Source organism: Heloderma suspectum, chromosome Z (assembly GCF_057233095.1).
Source record: "Heloderma suspectum isolate Gila_16-S chromosome Z, 16-S_ref, whole genome shotgun sequence".
Lineage (NCBI taxonomy): Eukaryota > Metazoa > Chordata > Lepidosauria > Squamata > Helodermatidae > Heloderma > Heloderma suspectum.
The window spans coordinates 19,525,418-19,542,162 of record NC_139476.1 but is presented as its reverse complement, the minus strand read 5'-3'; the positions used below and the strand labels follow the sequence as shown (position 1 = coordinate 19,542,162).

Below are 16,745 nucleotides of genomic sequence, written 5' to 3'. Positions count from 1 at the left end.
TTTGGGCGGGGACCCCAGCCCTGATTGCCTCTTCCTCTGCCCAGGCTGATTGGTATTCCTGCAGAGTGGATGGCTTCTGCCAAGCGGAGAAAGCCACCTCTCCAGGTTGGCTCAGCTCGGGAGCGGCCCAAGTCGCTCAGGCACCAGATGACGAGTGCCGCGCCAGTCGCTTACAAATCGCTCTTTTCAGAAGGGGAGGCGCTGCCGGGGGCCTGGTGCCCGTCTCGCTCCTGCTTGTGCATCCCGAGCACGGTGCAGAAGAGGGACAGGAAAGATCCACCCCCCGCCCCGTCTTTTCGCTGGGGCTGGAGGCTCAGATTTGGACTGGCCCCCTCGCTGCCCCGTTTTTCTGATACAATGAGAATGCGTGTGGGAGCGGGGGGATTGCCCCCATGCACGTACGTGTTTATTACTGTTGTTCGCGTATTCGTTTGCAGCATTTTCACCTAGCTGTTCAGCCCCCAAAGGCTTGCAGTCAAAAAGAGACAGCGCAGAAGGACAAGGGGCTGGGCAGGGGGGAGGGAGGGAGGGAGGGAGGGAAGCAACCAGGGCTGGGGCCAGGATGGCCTCCCGCTTGCCGCGATGTTCTTCCTGGCAGCCGGGCTCCAGCTGTGCCCGTGGAGGAAGCCAGACTGCGCTTCCAGGCCCTGCAGTCCGCCGGAGCTGTTGCTGCTTCTGGCCAGAGAGAGCCCCGGCTGTTCTCTGTAGGAACACCGGGAGCTGCCTGACCCGGAGGCAGAGCCTGGGCCCACCGAGCTCAGGACTGTCGGTGCGGACTGGCAGCGTGGCGCTCTGGGGGCTCCCGCGAGGCTTGTTCCAGCCCTACCGGGAGATGCTGCCTGGGTGAACCGGGAGCCTTCCGCGGACAGAGCAGGGCCCCCCACAGAGCCACGGCCCTCCCCGGGGGAGCGGCGGGGGGGTCTCCAGGTCCGGGGGAGGCCTTCCCTGCAGGGCGCTCTCAAGAGATGGACGGGTTTTGCACACGCTCAGGGACGGCCGGTTGTGGGGCCATGCAGGGCTTTTATGTCCCGGTTGTATTGGCTGGTGACTCCCCGGAGTTGTACGCGGGCGCTTTTCCCTCACAGAATGGGCCTTGCGTTGCTTGCCCATGGGCCAAGGCAGGAGCTGGGCTCAGTGGAAGTGGTGCAGGCAGCTGGCTCTGCCCAGGCCCTGCAGTTTGGACTATGTGGGTTTTAGTCCCCCCACCAGCGCCGGGGTTCTGTTTGCTGAGCGTTGCTGGGATGCCACTGACAGCCCTCCTGGTCACCCTCCCAGGGCCTGGCGCCAACAACACGGCATTGGCATGGAGCGAAGGCTACAGGAGGTTCTAATGGGGTCAAGGAAGAGCCCAGAGGCGAGGTCACAGGGCGACCCAGGGTCTGCTCGGAGGAGGGAGGTCAGGGGGCGATGAGCCCCAGGCACTTGCTGACACAAAACTGGGCGGGATAGCTGACATTCTGGAAGACAGAAACAAAATTCAAAGTGCTCTTGATAGACTGGGCAGAAAACATCAGAATGAAACATACTAGGGATCAATGCCAAGTTCTGCACCTAGGAAAAAGAAACCAAATGCACAGTTACAAGATGGGGGATACGTTGCTCAACAACACTACAAGCGAGAAGGATCTCTGCATTGTTGTCGATCACAAGCTGAAGATGAGCCCACAATGTGATGTGGCTGCAAAAAAAAAGGCAAATGCTCTTTTGGGCTGCATTAATACAAGCATAGCTTCCAAATCCCGGGAAGTACTAGTTCCCCTCTACTCAGCACTGGTTAGGCCTCATTTGGAGTGCTGGGTCCAGTTCTGGGCACCATACTTTAAGAAGGATGCAGACAAACTGGAGAGGGTTTAGAGGAGGGCAACGAAGGTGATCAGGGAACTGGAAACAAGGCCCTGTGATGAGAGACTGAAAGAACTGGTCATGTTTAGCCTTGAGAAGGCTGGGGGGAGATAGGGGACCGCTCTTCAAGTCCTTGAAAGGTTGTCCCCGAGAGGAAGGCCAGGATCTCTTCTTGATCCTCCCAGAGTGCAGGACACGGAATCATGGGCTCATGTTACAGGAAGCCAGATTTCGGCTGAACGTCAGGAGAAACGTCCTGACTGCTAGTGCAATACGACAGTGGCACCAATTCCCTGGGGAGAGGATGGGCTCTCCCACACTGGGGGCAGCTGGACAGCCACCTGTCGGGGATGCTCTGACTTGGAGTCCTGCATTGAGCAGGGGGTTGGACTTGATGGTCTTAGAGGCCCCTTCCAGCTCTGCCATTCTACTCTTCTACACGTCTTCTCGCAGAGATGCTTCTGGTGGGTCTCATGAGACGCCACCGCTCTGGGGGGCAAGGGGGTCGCTCAGCCTCCGTCTCGGAGTCAGAACCCCTTCCTCTCGCGGGGACGGGCCAGGGCCGTCTCCCCCGAGGGCCTGGGCTCCCCCTGGCCTGGGCTGCTCCTTGCTGCGGTTGGCCCCCGGGGCTGGGGCCCTTCCTTCGAAGGGGGTTCCTCCCCAGGAGGCAGGACACCCGGGACCAGGGCACTGTTTCCCTCCCACCCCTGAGGGCAGGTGGTCCGTTGGCTGGGGGATGCTGGGTGTTTCAGTCCCAACACACCTGGAGGGCACCCGGTTGGGGAAGGCTGTTCTAGATTTCAGTCGTCTAAACCGGACCCCGGAGGAAGTGCTGCGGCTCAGCTTTTTAAGGAAGCGAGATCCTCGAGCGGGTGGCCATGCCAGCTTTGCGCAGGGCGCTGGTTCCACGTGGCCGGCCTTCCGTTGGCCCGTTGCACGGGGGGAGAGCCGCCAAGGCAGCTGCACCAACCTCCAGCCCTCTCTCAGATGCTGGGGGGCCTGCCTCCCTTTGCGACGTTGGATGGGGATGCAAGCGGGCTGGGCGTGAAGAGCCTGCTCTCCTCCAGATGACGTTGGGGCGCAGTTCCTGTCCCTGGCTGAGGCTGGAGGGAGTCGGGAGGCCAACAGCATCCAGTGTGTGTGTCGTCATCCCCGGCCCGGATCTAGGCCGTGAGCAGTTCTCCAGCAGCCGGCCGGGTAGGCAGGTGCCTCGGAGAAGCCCCACGCGGGCCTGGGCACCCTCCGTGCCCGGAGTTTGGCACTCAGTGGCGTGCCGCGCCTGAACCTGGTGGGTCCATTTGGCCGCCGGGGCCTGGCATCGCTGGGCCCCTCCTCCTCGCCGGACGGGTCTGTTTGAACGCTGTCCAGGCCAGAGGCGGCCATCGCTGCCTGCGTCAAGAAGAGGCATGGTTCCGTTCCGTTTCTTTCAGTTCTGTACCGCCCGACAGCCAAAGCTCTCTGGGCGGCTCACAAAAATTAAAACCTGTGACCAGGATTAAAACCATGATTTTAATGAGGCGTTAGGTGAACAGTTCCTTCTCTCCGCCTGTGTTCTCCTGCCGGCCAGTTTAATTGGATGTTCCGGTGTTAGGAGAAGGAGAGCTGCTCTCTGTCTACTTCCTCTGTACCCGCTGGCGGCCTTTCCCCTCGAAGCTTTGTGGGTCAGCCTCCCTAAAGCAGGCACCCCCCGGATGTGCGGGGCTCCAACTCCCAGCATCCCCCAGCCAGCTGGGGCTGGCTGGGGGATGCTGGGAGTTTCAGGCCCGCGCATCCGGAGGGCGCCAGCTTGGGGAAGGCTGTCGCCAACGGCTTCTGCAAGGGAGGCATGCGTGCGCATGCTCATGCGCAGAAGGCCACCGTGAAATTCCTCCCTTGCTGTGGGAGGAGGGCAGGGCGGCAGAACCGGTGGACGGGAGGAACCTCCAGGGCGACCTTGAAGGTCCAGAAGCCCAGATGTTTGGGCCTGCAGCTCCCAACGTCCTCGGAGACGGGCCATGCGTCGCGGTAACACGGCTGCCACCCTGCTTCAGTGGGGCGGGCGGCTGGACCTCGCAGGCTTGGCCCCCTCCTGTTCCCGTCACATCCCCATGCTGAGTTTCCGGGCCGACTTTCTGTCTTCTTGTGGAAGGTGGTTCAGTTTCTAGATGGGGGTGTGGGGGGCTTCTCACTGCACCAGCAGATCACGTCCGCTCTTCCCTGAGCACCGGAGGCTCGAGGCGCGTGGCCTGCATCTGGGACGACGGGCTGAGCACAAAGAGAGGGAAGGGAATCTGTGGGACGGGGGTTGTGTACCAACGCCGGTTGCCCACGTTTGTCATGGGCTGTCTCTCGGCAGAACCGGGTTTGGGGGTGGCGAGTTGCCTCTGGGGATGGCCACTCTGCACTCCGGCTGGGTGGAGAGTGGCAGACGCTTGGGCTGTCCTGGAGGCTGTTTGAAAAAGCAAATCTGTTGGATCTGTCCTGCCGACAATGGTTTGGAAGGCGGTGAAAGGCGAGGAGGCGCTGCATGGAAGCTGTGGATTGCCAGGGGCGGGCAGGGACGCCCGCCCGCCCACCTGCCTGCCACAGGGAGAGCTGCTCCTCGTCCTCTCCGAAAATGGAAGCGAGTGGGTGGGCTCCTTCCAGCTCTCTCTCGGCTCGCCCTGTTTCCGTGCTGTGCCTCGGGGGAAAGAGGGTGAGGGTCCTTGGGAGGGGTCCCAGCGGGCACTGCAGCTGGACCCCTGAGGGCCAGAGGGCTCTGAATGGGCTGGGCAGTGCGCGCGGATGAGTTTCACCTTGGCTTTCCCCCTTTTCTCTCCTGCTTAGCTCTCCGCCGGGAACCCCGTGTACGAGGCCTATTACAAGCAGGCAAGTACGAAATGTTTCTCCTCCTCCACCCCCCGCCCCTCCACCCCCCGCCTGGCTTCCTCCTCGCCCGAAAACTGCAGGCAGAAGTGTCGGTCCCGTAGGAAGGACATGCCGATGGGATGGGAGTCCCGTGGCTCTGATTAGGCCCTGCCTGAAGCTCGCAGAGACGAGGCGGAGCTTTTGAGCCCAAGAGGATGCTTCGTCGGGCTGGGTGTTAGGGTGGAGCGAAAGCAAAGGGGAGGACTTAGGACTGACCATGCCCCGAAGCCTGGGGTTGGGGCAGATGGGAGCTGGAGCAGGCTCCAGGTGTGCGTGGGGGGCGCTGTTCTCCTGGCCTCTCCTCTTCTTTGGTTGCTCAGCTCACGCAGTGCTGCCTTTTTCGCAGGTGGACCCGGCCTGCACCGGGAGAGTTGGTGCCGCCGATGCTGCCCTGTTCCTCAAAAAATCAGGACTCGCGGACGCCACTCTTGGGAAGGTGAGTCGGGCCTCATCTCCGGAGAGGGCCGGGCATCAGCCCTCCCGCACTTCCTCTGGAGGGGGGATTCTGGGGTTGTGTCTCCCAGAAGCAGGCGGCTGGGGCAGCTGCCAGGCCGGAGGGAGAGGCCCTGGCAGTCCGGGGCTGCTGTGGCGGCATCGTTGGATGGCCCCCGTTGCCCAAACTCAGCCACGGCCCTGAGTGGATGGCATCACTCCGTCGCTGCCCCGAGGACTTCCTCCCATCCTGCAGCCCTCAAAGGGACCCCCGTGCAGCCTCCCCCCCTCGATCAGCCTCCCCCTGCTTGGTGCCCTCCAGCTGTGGCCAGTAGCTGGGAATGCTGGGAGTTGCCGTCCTGGAGAGGCCATCGGCTGGGGGTGTTTCTCAGGCTTTGGCTGCTCCTGCCAGGCAGATCCGAATGCAAGGAGGGCAGGTCTGTTGGCGAGCGCCTCCTCTGGCAGGCGCCTCGTGGCCTGGGCTGGGCTGCCGGGATGGGGGCGCGTCAGTTTAGGATCTCGGAAGCTAAGCAGGGTCAGCCCTGGTTAGTACTTGGGTGGGAGACTGCTTGGGAATCAGGCTTCCTGCACGGAGCAGGGGGTTGGATTCGATGGCCTTGCAGGCCCCTTCCCACCCTATGATTCTATGATTCAAAACAGGCCTGAAGCGGTGAGGAATACACAAGCCGCAATAAAGACCCCCCCCCCCCATGCCATACCAGCCTTCCCCAACCTGCCCTCCAGATGTTTGGGACAGCAGCTCCCACTGGCCCCGGCCAGCATGGCCCGTCTCCGAGGACGTTGGGAGCTGCAGTCCCAAACATCTGGGCCGCGGCTGGCAGGTGTTGTGGCCTCCCCTCACCCTCTAGGGGTTGCGTTCACCTTCCCAGAAGGAACTCTGGCAACCCTGGCGTGGCAGAGGCCCCTCCACGCTTCCCTGGGAGCCCCTGCTGTTTTGAGCAGGTGGAACGCGGTCCGCTTCCGCTCCGAAACAGCTTTCTTCTGGATGGGACCACGTCAGCCTGTCGTTTTGTGTCTTCCTAGATATGGGATTTGGCCGATCCAGAGGGCAAGGGGTTCCTGGACAAGCAGGTACGTGAGCCAGGAGAAGAGGAAGCCTACGCCTAAACTCTTAGAAAGACAGAGTAACACGTAGATGCTTTATATGAGTAATCGTGATAATGAATAGCAAATAAAGAGGGGGAAACCACGGAGGAATGTGCTTTGGCGTAAGTTATTTACCTATACGAGGGGGCTGGAAGGGCTGAGCTGCTGCCGGGGCAAGTGGGATGAGAAACTGAAACTTAACCAAGCTGCAGTCAGCTGCTGAGCGCTGTCAGAGAGCTCCGAAATCGAATACTGAAAAGCAAGGGGCTAGCTTACAGCCCTGCAAACCCAACGTTGTGAAAATGCTCAGCCCCACAGGGGCCGAGGGAGGCGAGAACAAAGGGCCACAGCCTTAGAGCTGGATGCGCCCAATCTCGGCTGATCTCAGAAGCAAAGCAGGGTCAGCCCTGCTGAGTACTTGGACGGGAGACCGCTTGGGAATCGGGCTTGCTGCGTTGAGCGGGGGGTTGGACTCGATGGCCTCGGAGGCCCCTTCCAGCCCTATGATTCTGTAATCTATATAAATCAGCAGCGTGGGCTGGATGCGCCTGATCCCGGAAGCTCAGCAGGGTCAGCCCGGGTTAGTCCTTGGACGGGGGACCGCCTGGGAATCAGGCTCCCTGCAGGGGGTTGGACCTGATGGCCTTGTAGGCCCTTTCCAGCCCTACGATTCTATGAAGCAAGAGGCTTTGCACTCTGACTCTGGGACCCATACTGCCAGCACATAGAGACGGTGGAGGCGCTGAGCGCCCCCCAAGCCGGGCAAGATGTGGAACGCTGCCCCTTCTCTCAAGAACAACAGCCGTTGGTTGGGATGTGGACAGCCAGCCTCTCTGGCTCGGTCTCATGCCCCCTCCCCGCCTTTCTCTCCCGCCCAGGGGTTCTTCGTGGCGCTGCGTCTCATCTCCTGCGCTCAGAGCGGCCACGACGTTGGCCTCGGGAGCCTCAGCCTGACGTTGCCTCCGCCGAAGTTTGTAAGCGCCACCTTCGTTTTTAAAGGGGTGCTTGTGCCCGGAAGGGAAGCCGCCTCTCTCTCGTGGCGTGTGGGGTTTCTGGCTCCAGAAGTCCCATCTCGCTCACCTTTGCGGCTGGGCTGGATGTGGTTGCATCTCCGAAAGAGGGGGCTGTGGGCAGGCTCTGAGGTGTCTTTGCCTGTCATTTCAGCATGACAGCACGAGTCCCCTGGTCTCTTCATTGGATGCCCACTGGGCCGTCAGGGTGAGTTCCCCAGAGGGTGACATCGCGGCGCGTTCCTCCGGCTCACTTGTGCGAGCGGCGCTCAGGGCCGCGGCCAAGGGGCCCCTTCCCCACAACCAGGTGCGTCGTCTCCACGGCCCCGCAGCCTGTCTGTCATTTTGCGCGCTGCTCTGAATCGCCGGGTCTGCATTGGCCGGGCCCATCACAGGGCTTCCTTGTCCCTATAGCGCCATCTTACAGCGGGGCTTCACAAAGAACAGGTACGAGCGCTGCCTCCCTTGGGGGGCTTGCCGTCATTTAGGGTTGCTGCTAATTATACATCCAGCTGTTTTTTAGGACCACGCCTGCACGGCACAATGTGCAAGCAGGGGCAAAGGCAAGAAAGGCAGCCCCTGATTCCCACATTAGCAGGTAGACAGACCACGCTGAGAGGCTCCTCTGAAAGGCGGGAGCTCATCCCCATGGCAGTGAAAGGCAGCACCTCAGAGGGAGGTCTTGAAGCCTGGTGTAGACAGAAGGGCCAAGGCACATCCCTAGGAAGGAGTGCCACGGTTTGGGAGCCACCAGCGAGAAAGCCCTGTCTCCTGCTTACACCGAACTAGTCAGTCTTAATGGTGAGCGCTTGGGAAGGACACCCAAGGCAGATCCTTCCATATGGCAGGATGGGCTGGGCGAAGGGGGTAAGCTGGTCCAAAGCTGCTTAGGGCAGACAGTGGTGTGTTGATCTTCGGGCAGGTCAATGGGGAAGGCTGAGGTAGGGTCGGCTTGGGGGTCATCTGTGAGGGGTGCAGATTTAGACGGGAGAAATACGAACGAGTCAGACGCCGTCAGCTGTATGACAATAAATCCCAGGTTCAGGGGGTGTTAGGAACAGAATGGACAAGATGATTCTTCTGAGCATTTTCCAGCTCGCAGCAACAGAGTCCACCCCTGTTTGCCTCTTCTCTGGCCAAGGGTCGTATTTTATTTTCACTTTATTGTGATGTGTGCTTCCAGAAAGCTGTGGGGCCCTGCCCCACCGCTCAGCGAGCTTAGCCCATGGAGCGTTCTGGCACTCCCCGTTCTGAGTGCGTCTTTATGTCATCTGAGTGTAATGTGCGAGGGAGGCGATGGTGCGGTCGAAGATAAGAGATTCGTGTGGCTTCCCGGGACAAGCGTTCACATGTCACTCCGCACTTGTAGGGTTGACTTCGAGGGGAACTCCGTTCTCGTCTCGCTCCCTGCAACGTGGCTGGAAAACAGCATCATGGTGGGACCTGGCCTGGACTCCGAGAAACCGCGGCCTTGGGTAGCGTTTCTGGATGTTTGCTCAGCTCACTGTGTCTGATCTGGGGGCTGTTTCTTGCCAACTAGGTGGAAGAGAGAGCCAAGTTCGATGGCATCTTTGAAAGCCTTTTGCCAGTCAGTGGTTTGCTTTCAGGAGATAAAGTGAAGCCAGTATTGATGAACTCCAAACTGCCTCTGGATCTCCTGGGAAGGGTAAGCTCAGCGCCTGCTCCATCCAGCTCTTGTCCTCTGCAGCGTCAGTGAGTTAGTGGTGCGTCTGGCCAGGTCAGGTTGAGGCAAAGGCTTCTTTAGGGGCAGGCCTCGCACGGGCTGAGCTAAAGGGACCGCTGGGCAACCTGGGCTGACAAATCTTGACCTAGGTTTGTCTCTCTTGCTGCCGTCTGAGGAAGGGCTGCACGGAAAAGCAGGTAGCTCTCATTGCATCTTGCAGCCTTTGCTGGGATCTGGCCTAACATCACCAGCTGTTGTCTTGTGTTTGGCCGCTGATGCTCAGTGCGGTGGGGCGGCTTTGTTTCGTTAGCTGCTCGAACAACTAAGGGACTCCGTTCGGCAAGAAGGGGGGATATCTGTGCACGCGTGCGCGAAACACAGGGTTCCGCGGCCTCGCTGGAGTGGAAGGTTAGGGCAGACGGCGGTGTGTTGATCTTGGGGCAGATCAGCGGGGTAGGCTGAGGTAGCCTGAAACTGTCCGCAGTGGAATACGCGAGGGCTTAAAACAAAGGAAAACCTCCTTTGCTGCTCTTCCGATGTTCCCCTTCTGCCTCCGATTTGGGTCTGGATGGTTGCAGGTGTGGGATCTCAGCGATATCGATAAGGACGGACACCTGGACAGAGATGAGTTTGCTGTGGTAGGTACTGAGTCGCTGTGCTCCACACTCAAGTGCGAGGCGCGGGATCTGGTCCTGCTTCCCCTCCCACATGGGGGGAGGGATGGTCAGCCTTCCAGCCTCCCCCCTCCCGCCCTTTCCCCCCGCCTTGGCCTGCTCTCTCGTGCTGGGCACTGCCCCTCGGCCCCATCCCCTCCTCCTCGTCTTCCTCCTTCTCCTCTTCCTCCTCCTCCTCTTCCTTCTCCTTGTTGCCCTCTGCAGACGTCTTTTCCCTCTGGGCCTTACAGGCAATGCATCTGGTCTACCGTGCCCTCGAGAAGGAGCCCGTCCCGTCCGTTTTGCCCCCGTCGCTTGTCCCTCTGTCCAAGCGGAAGAAGGGGCCCATCTTCCCCGGGGCGGTGCCGGTCCTGCCAGCCAGCCCTCCCCCGAAAGACAGCCTGCGCTCCACCCCCTCTCACGGCAGCGTCAGCAGCCTCAACAGCACGGGAAGCCTCTCGCCCAAGCACAGCCTCAAGCAAACCCAGGTAGGCTCGGCTGGGAGGGAGGGAGGTTGTGCGCACAGCGACGCTGGATGTTCTCCCCTCCCTGGTGAGCATGCATGTACAGAGGAGCATGGCCACGAGATCTCTGCTCGTGACACTCCAGGAGTCCCGGTGGATGTGGCTGTAGAAGCCCAGCTCCTCTTCGCCAGCCAGATACCGCAAACGGGCCACGAAGGGGAAAGCCACTCGTGACGTTTGGCCCGGTCACCGGGCCGTTCCGAGGTGCCTCTGAACGGGGAGGTTCAGTTTCCTTTCCATACCGCCCAATAACCAAAGCTCCCTGTGCCATCCACAGATGATATCATGCACATATAACACAAAACCGTCAGCGGACAAAAATGTCAAACAAAACAGTTGCAAACAATTAGCGATAAAACTGCCAGGTCCTGATGCAACGTTAAAAAGGCCCATCGTTCGCTGTCAATTGCCTGGGAATAGAGGAAAGTCTTCACCTGGCCCCAAATGATGGCAGCGTTGGCGCGAGGCAGGCCTCGTTGGGGAATTTGTTCCTCAGTTGGGATGGCCACCACCGAGAGGACCCTCTGCATTGTTGCCGTCCCCCAAACCGCTCTCCAAGGAGGTGCCTGGAGGAGGGCCTCAGACGACAATCGTCTGAGTCAATCGTCCAATATGTGTAGGTTCATACCGAGAAAGGGGCTCCGTTCGGTGCTTCAGTCCCAAGCGGGTTTGTAGGTCAAGACCAGCACCTCGAATTGGGCTCAGAAATTGCACAGGGAGCCAGCAGGAGCGGGCCAGAATTGCTGTTGTTAGCTCAGACCCTCTGGCCTCCACTATTGCTCTGGCCGCTGCATTTTGCACGGGCTGCAGCTTCCAAACCGTCCGCCCCACGTAGAGCACGTTGCAGTAATCTTGCTTGGAGGGTACCGTACACAGGCTACTGAAGCCACGTCAGTGGGGTGTGGTTCCTGAGCTGGCCAAGGCAGCCCCTCCACGAGGGCGCTGACGCCGGGGCTCTCCGCTGCCGTTTCAGCCTCCCACGACCTGGGTGGTGCCACCGGCCGACAAGGCCCGCTACGACGAGATCTTCCTGAAGACGGACTTGGACCTGGACGGCTTTGTGAGCGGCCTGGAAGTGAAGGATATCTTCCTGCATTCGGGGCTCCCCCAGAGCCTCCTCGCGCACGTCTGGTACGGGCCCCCCTCGCTTCTCCCTCCCCCTGTGGCGTCAGCACACTGTCCGGGCTGGTGACGCCACGGCTCAGCCTCCCTGGCCTCGGTGCCCTCCAGAGGTGGGGGACGGCAACCCCCAGCCACAGCCAAAGTTCAGGGAAATGGGAACCCCCCCAACGGCCAAAGCCTTGAAAGGAAAAGAGTTTAGAGAGGAGACGGACGCTCACCACGTCGCCCGGACCTTGGTGAATAATTTCTGGTTGGGGGCTTGTATTGCCCCGGCTGTGGGCTTTGAACTCTTAGGTTAGAGATGCCAAGACAGTGATAAATCAGACTCAGGTTTGCTTGCAAGGAGATACTTTATTGCGTACCATCAGCACACAGGCGTACCCAGTGGTTGGATCAGACAGCTTCTCTGAACCCAGAGCCACGGGGCACAATGGGTTTTATAGCATACATATTTGCAGGGAGGCAGCATAACAGCAGCAAGCACCCGCTAGCGTTCGTTCCCAGCGTAGACTAACAGCACTTGGTTCTCAGCACAGCCACCGGCAGCTTTATGGTAACCAAACTTCACTTCCCAGGCACACCTTGATTAGATACTCTCCTCATCAGTATGGAAGGCGCTAGGCCGCGCCATCGGCCCTTTGACTCATCTGCACATGCTCAGAGGCTTACTAGCAAGGGGATTGCGCTAGGAATGAACTCAAACAAGGCATGATGGATCTCTAGGCCCCTCTAACACTACAGGTGGCTTGGTTACGCTCCTGGGGCCAATGCAGGGCTGAATTTATTTATTTATTTATTTATTTATTAAATTTATTAATCGCCCATCTGGCTGGTCACCCGGCCACTCTGGGCGATGTACAGCATACAATAAAACAGTTTAAAACAGTAAAATTCTACAATAAAAACATTTTCTAAAATACCCTAACCCACCCCAAATGCCTGCCTGAACAACCACGTTTTTAATGCATGATGGAAGCTCATTAAAGAGGGGGCATGGCGGAGTTCCCTAGGGAGGGAGTTCCACATAAACCCATCCATGTACCTCGGAAGTGCAATCATCCCAAGTCGGCTGCAAACAATAATTGGCAAAGTACGGTTCCCCAGTTGCCCAGCCTCGAAATGCCCCCGGGCTCCCCAGTTGCTTGGGAACATGGTCATCAGAACAGGCAAGCTGCAGCTCACAGTGTAGACGGAAAAGGCATAAAATACCTTTTTCCTCCACTTTCCTAGAGCATTTCATTGATGTTCTTGCATTTCTGCGCTGCCCAATAATCAAAGCTCTCTAGGCGGTTCACAGCGAGGCCACGCGTGAAGGGCCGGTCTGCCTTGTAGAATCATAGAATAGCAGGGTTGGACGGGGCCGACAAGTCCAGCCCCCTGCTCAATGCAGGACTCCAAGTCAGAGCGTCCCTATAGAATCATAGAATAGCAGGGTTGGGAGGGGCCTGTGAGACCGTCTAGTCCAACCCCCTGTTCAATGCAGGAATCCAAGTCAGAGCGTCCCTATAGAATCATAGAATAACAGGGTTGGGAGGGGTCTATGACACCATCTAGTCCAACCCCCTGCTCAATGCAGGAATCCAAGTCAGAGCGTCCCTATAGAATCATGGAATAGCAGGGTTGGGAGGGTCCTGTAAGACCATCTAGTCCACCCCCAGCTCAGTGCAGGACTCCAAGTCAGAGCATCCCCAACCGATGGCTGTCCAGCCTCATCTGAGATGCCTCCAGTGTGGGAGAGCCTGCCACGGCCTAGGATATCGGTCCCATTGTTGCATTGCTCTAACCGTCAGGAAGTTTCTCTTGACGTTCAGCCGGCATCTGGCTTCCTGTCACTGGAGCCCATTCTTCCATGTCCTGGTTCCCTTAACCTTTTATATCCCAAGCTGAATCACAGAGCTGGTGAAATTCCATGCACGAATCCTGACCCATCTGGCCAACCATGCAATGGCATAGAACGACGCCAAAACACATCCCCAAGCAATTAACCTGCTGTGCAGAAATCTGTCAACAGATGTGATGTTTTGCCAGTTTGATTGGCCATGTTTTGTCCATCTAGGCCACTGATGAATCCTGGCGCTGAAACGTCTTTGGCCTGTCCCGTCATAGTTTTTAGGCTCTGCGCATTCATTCTGTAGCGATGTGTTTGTCATTGCTGTATTAGGATATTTGTCGAATACAGTGTGGGGGTTCCCGTTTCCCTTAACTTTGACGTTTGTTGCTGGCATCTTTTGCTAAGGGCGTTTTTTGCTCTGTTCGTCGGACTACAGCACTCATCATCCCCCTGTGGGCGCTAGTCCAACACATCTGGATGGTGTAGTGGGTCTGGGGTGGAGGCGAAGAAGCCGCTGCTGTTCTCCAAGGGTGCGCCCTTCCGAGCCCTTCAGAGGCGCTCCTTGGCGCACGCCCGGGCCGGATTATCTGGTGCAGCAAAAGCCCTCTTTCTGGCAGGGCGCTGGCTGACACCCGGCAAATGGGGAAGCTCAACAAGGACCAGTTTGCGCTTGCCATGTACCTCATCCAGCAGAAGGTCAGCAAAGGCGTCGACCCCCCACAGGTGCTGCTGCCAGACATGATTCCCCCGGCAGAAAGGACCACTCCCGTCCCTGTCCAGGTGAGCGGACCCTTGCATCTTTGCTGCTGGTAACCGACCACTTGAAAAAGGAACCCCTTAAAATAGCAGGAGTCCCCAACCCCTTTCGGCTTGTGGGCAAATGCGGTGTTTTGAGAGGGTGTTGTAGGTGCTCCCACAAAAGGGCCACTGCGGCGGGCGGGTGGGCCCGTTCACAAAAGGGCTGCCATGGTGAGCGTAGCCTGTCCCGCAGCACTTTCCCAGAAGGCAAGCGGGAGGCTGGCTGTACATTAACTTGCCCGAGAACCGGAGTACGAGGCAGAGGTGGTCTGAGCTGTGCAACGCAAAGCTCCTCTTTGGAACCCGCAATGTCCTGCTCAAGTACTGATTTCGCAGAAGGTGAACTGCTGAAACTCTCCCACACTGGAGGCGTTCAAGACGAGGCTGGACGGCCATCTGTCAGGGATGCTCTGACTTGGATTCCTGCCCTGAGCAGGGGGTTGGACTGGATGGCCTCGTAGGCCCCTGCCAACCCTACTATTCTGTGATTCTATGAGGGGTGACGTGGCCAAGGCACACCAGGCAGGCGGAGTCTGAGCCTTTGCAAAGCACGGCAAAATTGCCGTGTCACACCAGGCAAAATGGCGATGTGCGCAGAAACACGGCGAAGCTAGGCAGCCCGCTCTTCTCTTTAGAGCCCCCATGAGTAGCCAGGAGGCCAGCGGGCACCGAGGGAGGTGACCATGGGCACAGTGGTGTCTGTGGGCACCCCGCCGGAGTGTCAGATCCCTCGGCACTGAATAGGTTGTCTCCCAAGCAAGGGAAGCTGCTCCGTCTCTGCCTGGGCTTTTCTTGCTCTGCCGGGCCAGGGCCGGCTTCGGGCAGCCGCTGCCTCTGGCCCCCCGTAGGCTGCCTGCCTAAGCGGGGTCCAAGTTCCCCACCTGGCTTGTCCCAGCTCTGGTGCTCCACTTCCCGCTCCGGGACCCTTCAGTGGGGCTGCCCTTCCTCAGAGGGGCCTGAACTCCTGCCCGTCTGTGCTTCCTTCTCTAGACTCTCTCGGGGTACTTGGCCTCTCTAGGAGGAACTGAGATCCCGACACTTGTGGAAGTGCGCCGTGTGAGTAAATGGAGCCCCTCAGGGGATGCAGCCCCCCTCCCCATCTCCCGGCGCCGTTTCTTTTGTCCCTTCGGAAGGGCGTCCCCCATCGGCCCAGCTTTGCGGAGCCTCCTGTCATGATGGGCAGGGCGGCAGGGGAGGCGGGGACGGGTTCTGCTGCTCCTGGTCAGTTGGAGAGGAGTCCAGACAAGCGCTCGAAACGGAGACTATGGGATCCTGGTTCGGGCAGCGCTGCGCCTTGCCGGCCCCCTCCGGTGCACGGATGCCATGCCTTCTGCCCCGTTTGTCTTGTTCCCCTCCCTCCGCTGCTCCGTCGCTCTGTTTGCCCTGAAGTCCCGCGTCTCTGCACGGGTCACTCGCCTGCTGGGCGTTTGCGCAGCTCGGGAGGCTGGGCTCGTTCAGCCCCTGCGCTGCCGTCGGCGGTGGACAGCTGGATGCTGGCCTCTGCCCTGCTTTGAGATGGAAGGGTCTGCTCCTGGGTGCCCCGAGCCAGCGGGGCTGACCTGGCTGCCTCAACAGGGCGTGTTGCCTTCTTAACAGGACAGCTCGAGTTCTGTTGGATCCGGGGAGTTCACAGGCATGAAAGAGCTGGACGAGATCAGCCAGGAGATTGCTCAGCTGCAGAGGTAAGGGAACGCGGTGCTCTGGGGGCGAGGGGAGAAGAGGTCCTGGCCTTCCTCTCCATGACAGCCTTTCAGGCCCTTGAAGAGCACTATCCTATCTCCCCGCAGCCTTCTCCAGGCAAAACAGGCCCAGTTCTGTCAGTCTCTGCTCACAGGGCTTGGTGTCCTGTCCCCTGATCATCTCTGTGGCCCTCCTCTGAACCCTCTGCAGCTTTTCTGCATCCTTCTTAAAGTATAGTGCCCAGAACTGGGCCCAGTACTCGAGATAAGGCCTAACCAGTGCCGAGTAGAAGGGAACTGGGACTTCCCGGGATTTGGCAGCTATACTTCTATTAATGCAGCCCCAAATAGCATTTGCCTTTTTTGCAGCCACATCAGATTGTTGGCTCATCTTCAGCTTGTGATCGACAACAACGCCAAGATCCTTCTCGCTTGTAGTGTTGTTGAGCCACATATCCCCCGTCTTGTCACTGTGCATTTGGTTTCTTTTTCCAAATGCCTAGGCAGTGATTCCTGTTAAATGTCATTCTGTTGTTTTCTGCCCAGTGCTCCAGCCTATCAAGATCACGTTGCATTCTGTTTCTGTCTTCGAGGGTATTGGCTATCTTGCCCAATTTTGTATCATCTGCAAATTTGATAAGCCTTCCCTACACCTCCTCCTCCAAGTCATTCATAAAAATGTGGAAGAGCACTGGGCCCAGGACTGAGCCCTGCAGTAACCCACATGTTCCCTCTCCCCAGCTTGAGAAGGTCCCATTGATAAGCACTCTTTGAGTCCGATTCTGTAGCCAGCTGTGGATCCAACAGATCGTTGTTTCATCTAGCCCACTTTGAGCTAGTTTGCTCATCAGGATATCAGGGGGCACTTTGTCGAAAGCTTTGCTGAAGTCGAGGTATGTGATGTCCACAGCATTCCCACAGTCCACAAGGGAGGTGACCTGATCCAAAAATGAGATCAGCTTCGTCTGGCAGGATTTGTTCTTGACAAATCCATGTTGGCTTCGAGTAGTCACTGCATTGTTGTCAAGGTGCTTACAGACTGATGGCTTTATAATCTGCTCCAGAATTTTCCCAGGGCTTGATGTCAGACTGGCTGGTCTGTAGTTCCCAGGTTCCTCCTTTTTGAAGATAGGAGCAACATTAGCCCTCCTCCAGTCATCTGGCACTTCCCCTGTCC

At 58.6% G+C, this 16,745-nt stretch overlaps 1 protein-coding gene across 12 annotated transcripts in view; it reads left to right on the top strand.

Annotated features, from left to right (window-relative positions):
- LOC146333859 (epidermal growth factor receptor substrate 15-like 1) overlaps positions 1-16,745 on the top strand; it is a 46,083-nt gene that overhangs the window by 1,768 nt on the left and 27,570 nt on the right. For 4 of the 12 annotated variants that reach the window (XM_084826110.1, XM_084826112.1, XM_084826107.1 and 1 more), the window contains exons 2-13: positions 4,648-4,689; positions 5,075-5,164; positions 6,205-6,252; positions 7,146-7,241; positions 7,432-7,485; positions 8,818-8,943; positions 9,540-9,599; positions 9,866-10,102; positions 11,112-11,269; positions 13,709-13,871; positions 14,880-14,945; positions 15,486-15,571. In XM_084826110.1, coding sequence (XP_084682236.1) covers positions 4,648-4,689; positions 5,075-5,164; positions 6,205-6,252; positions 7,146-7,241; positions 7,432-7,485; positions 8,818-8,943; positions 9,540-9,599; positions 9,866-10,102; positions 11,112-11,269; positions 13,709-13,871; positions 14,880-14,945; positions 15,486-15,571 — 1,226 coding nt within the window. The other 8 variants (XM_084826114.1, XM_084826115.1, XM_084826108.1 and 5 more) reach the window with 6 other exon arrangements.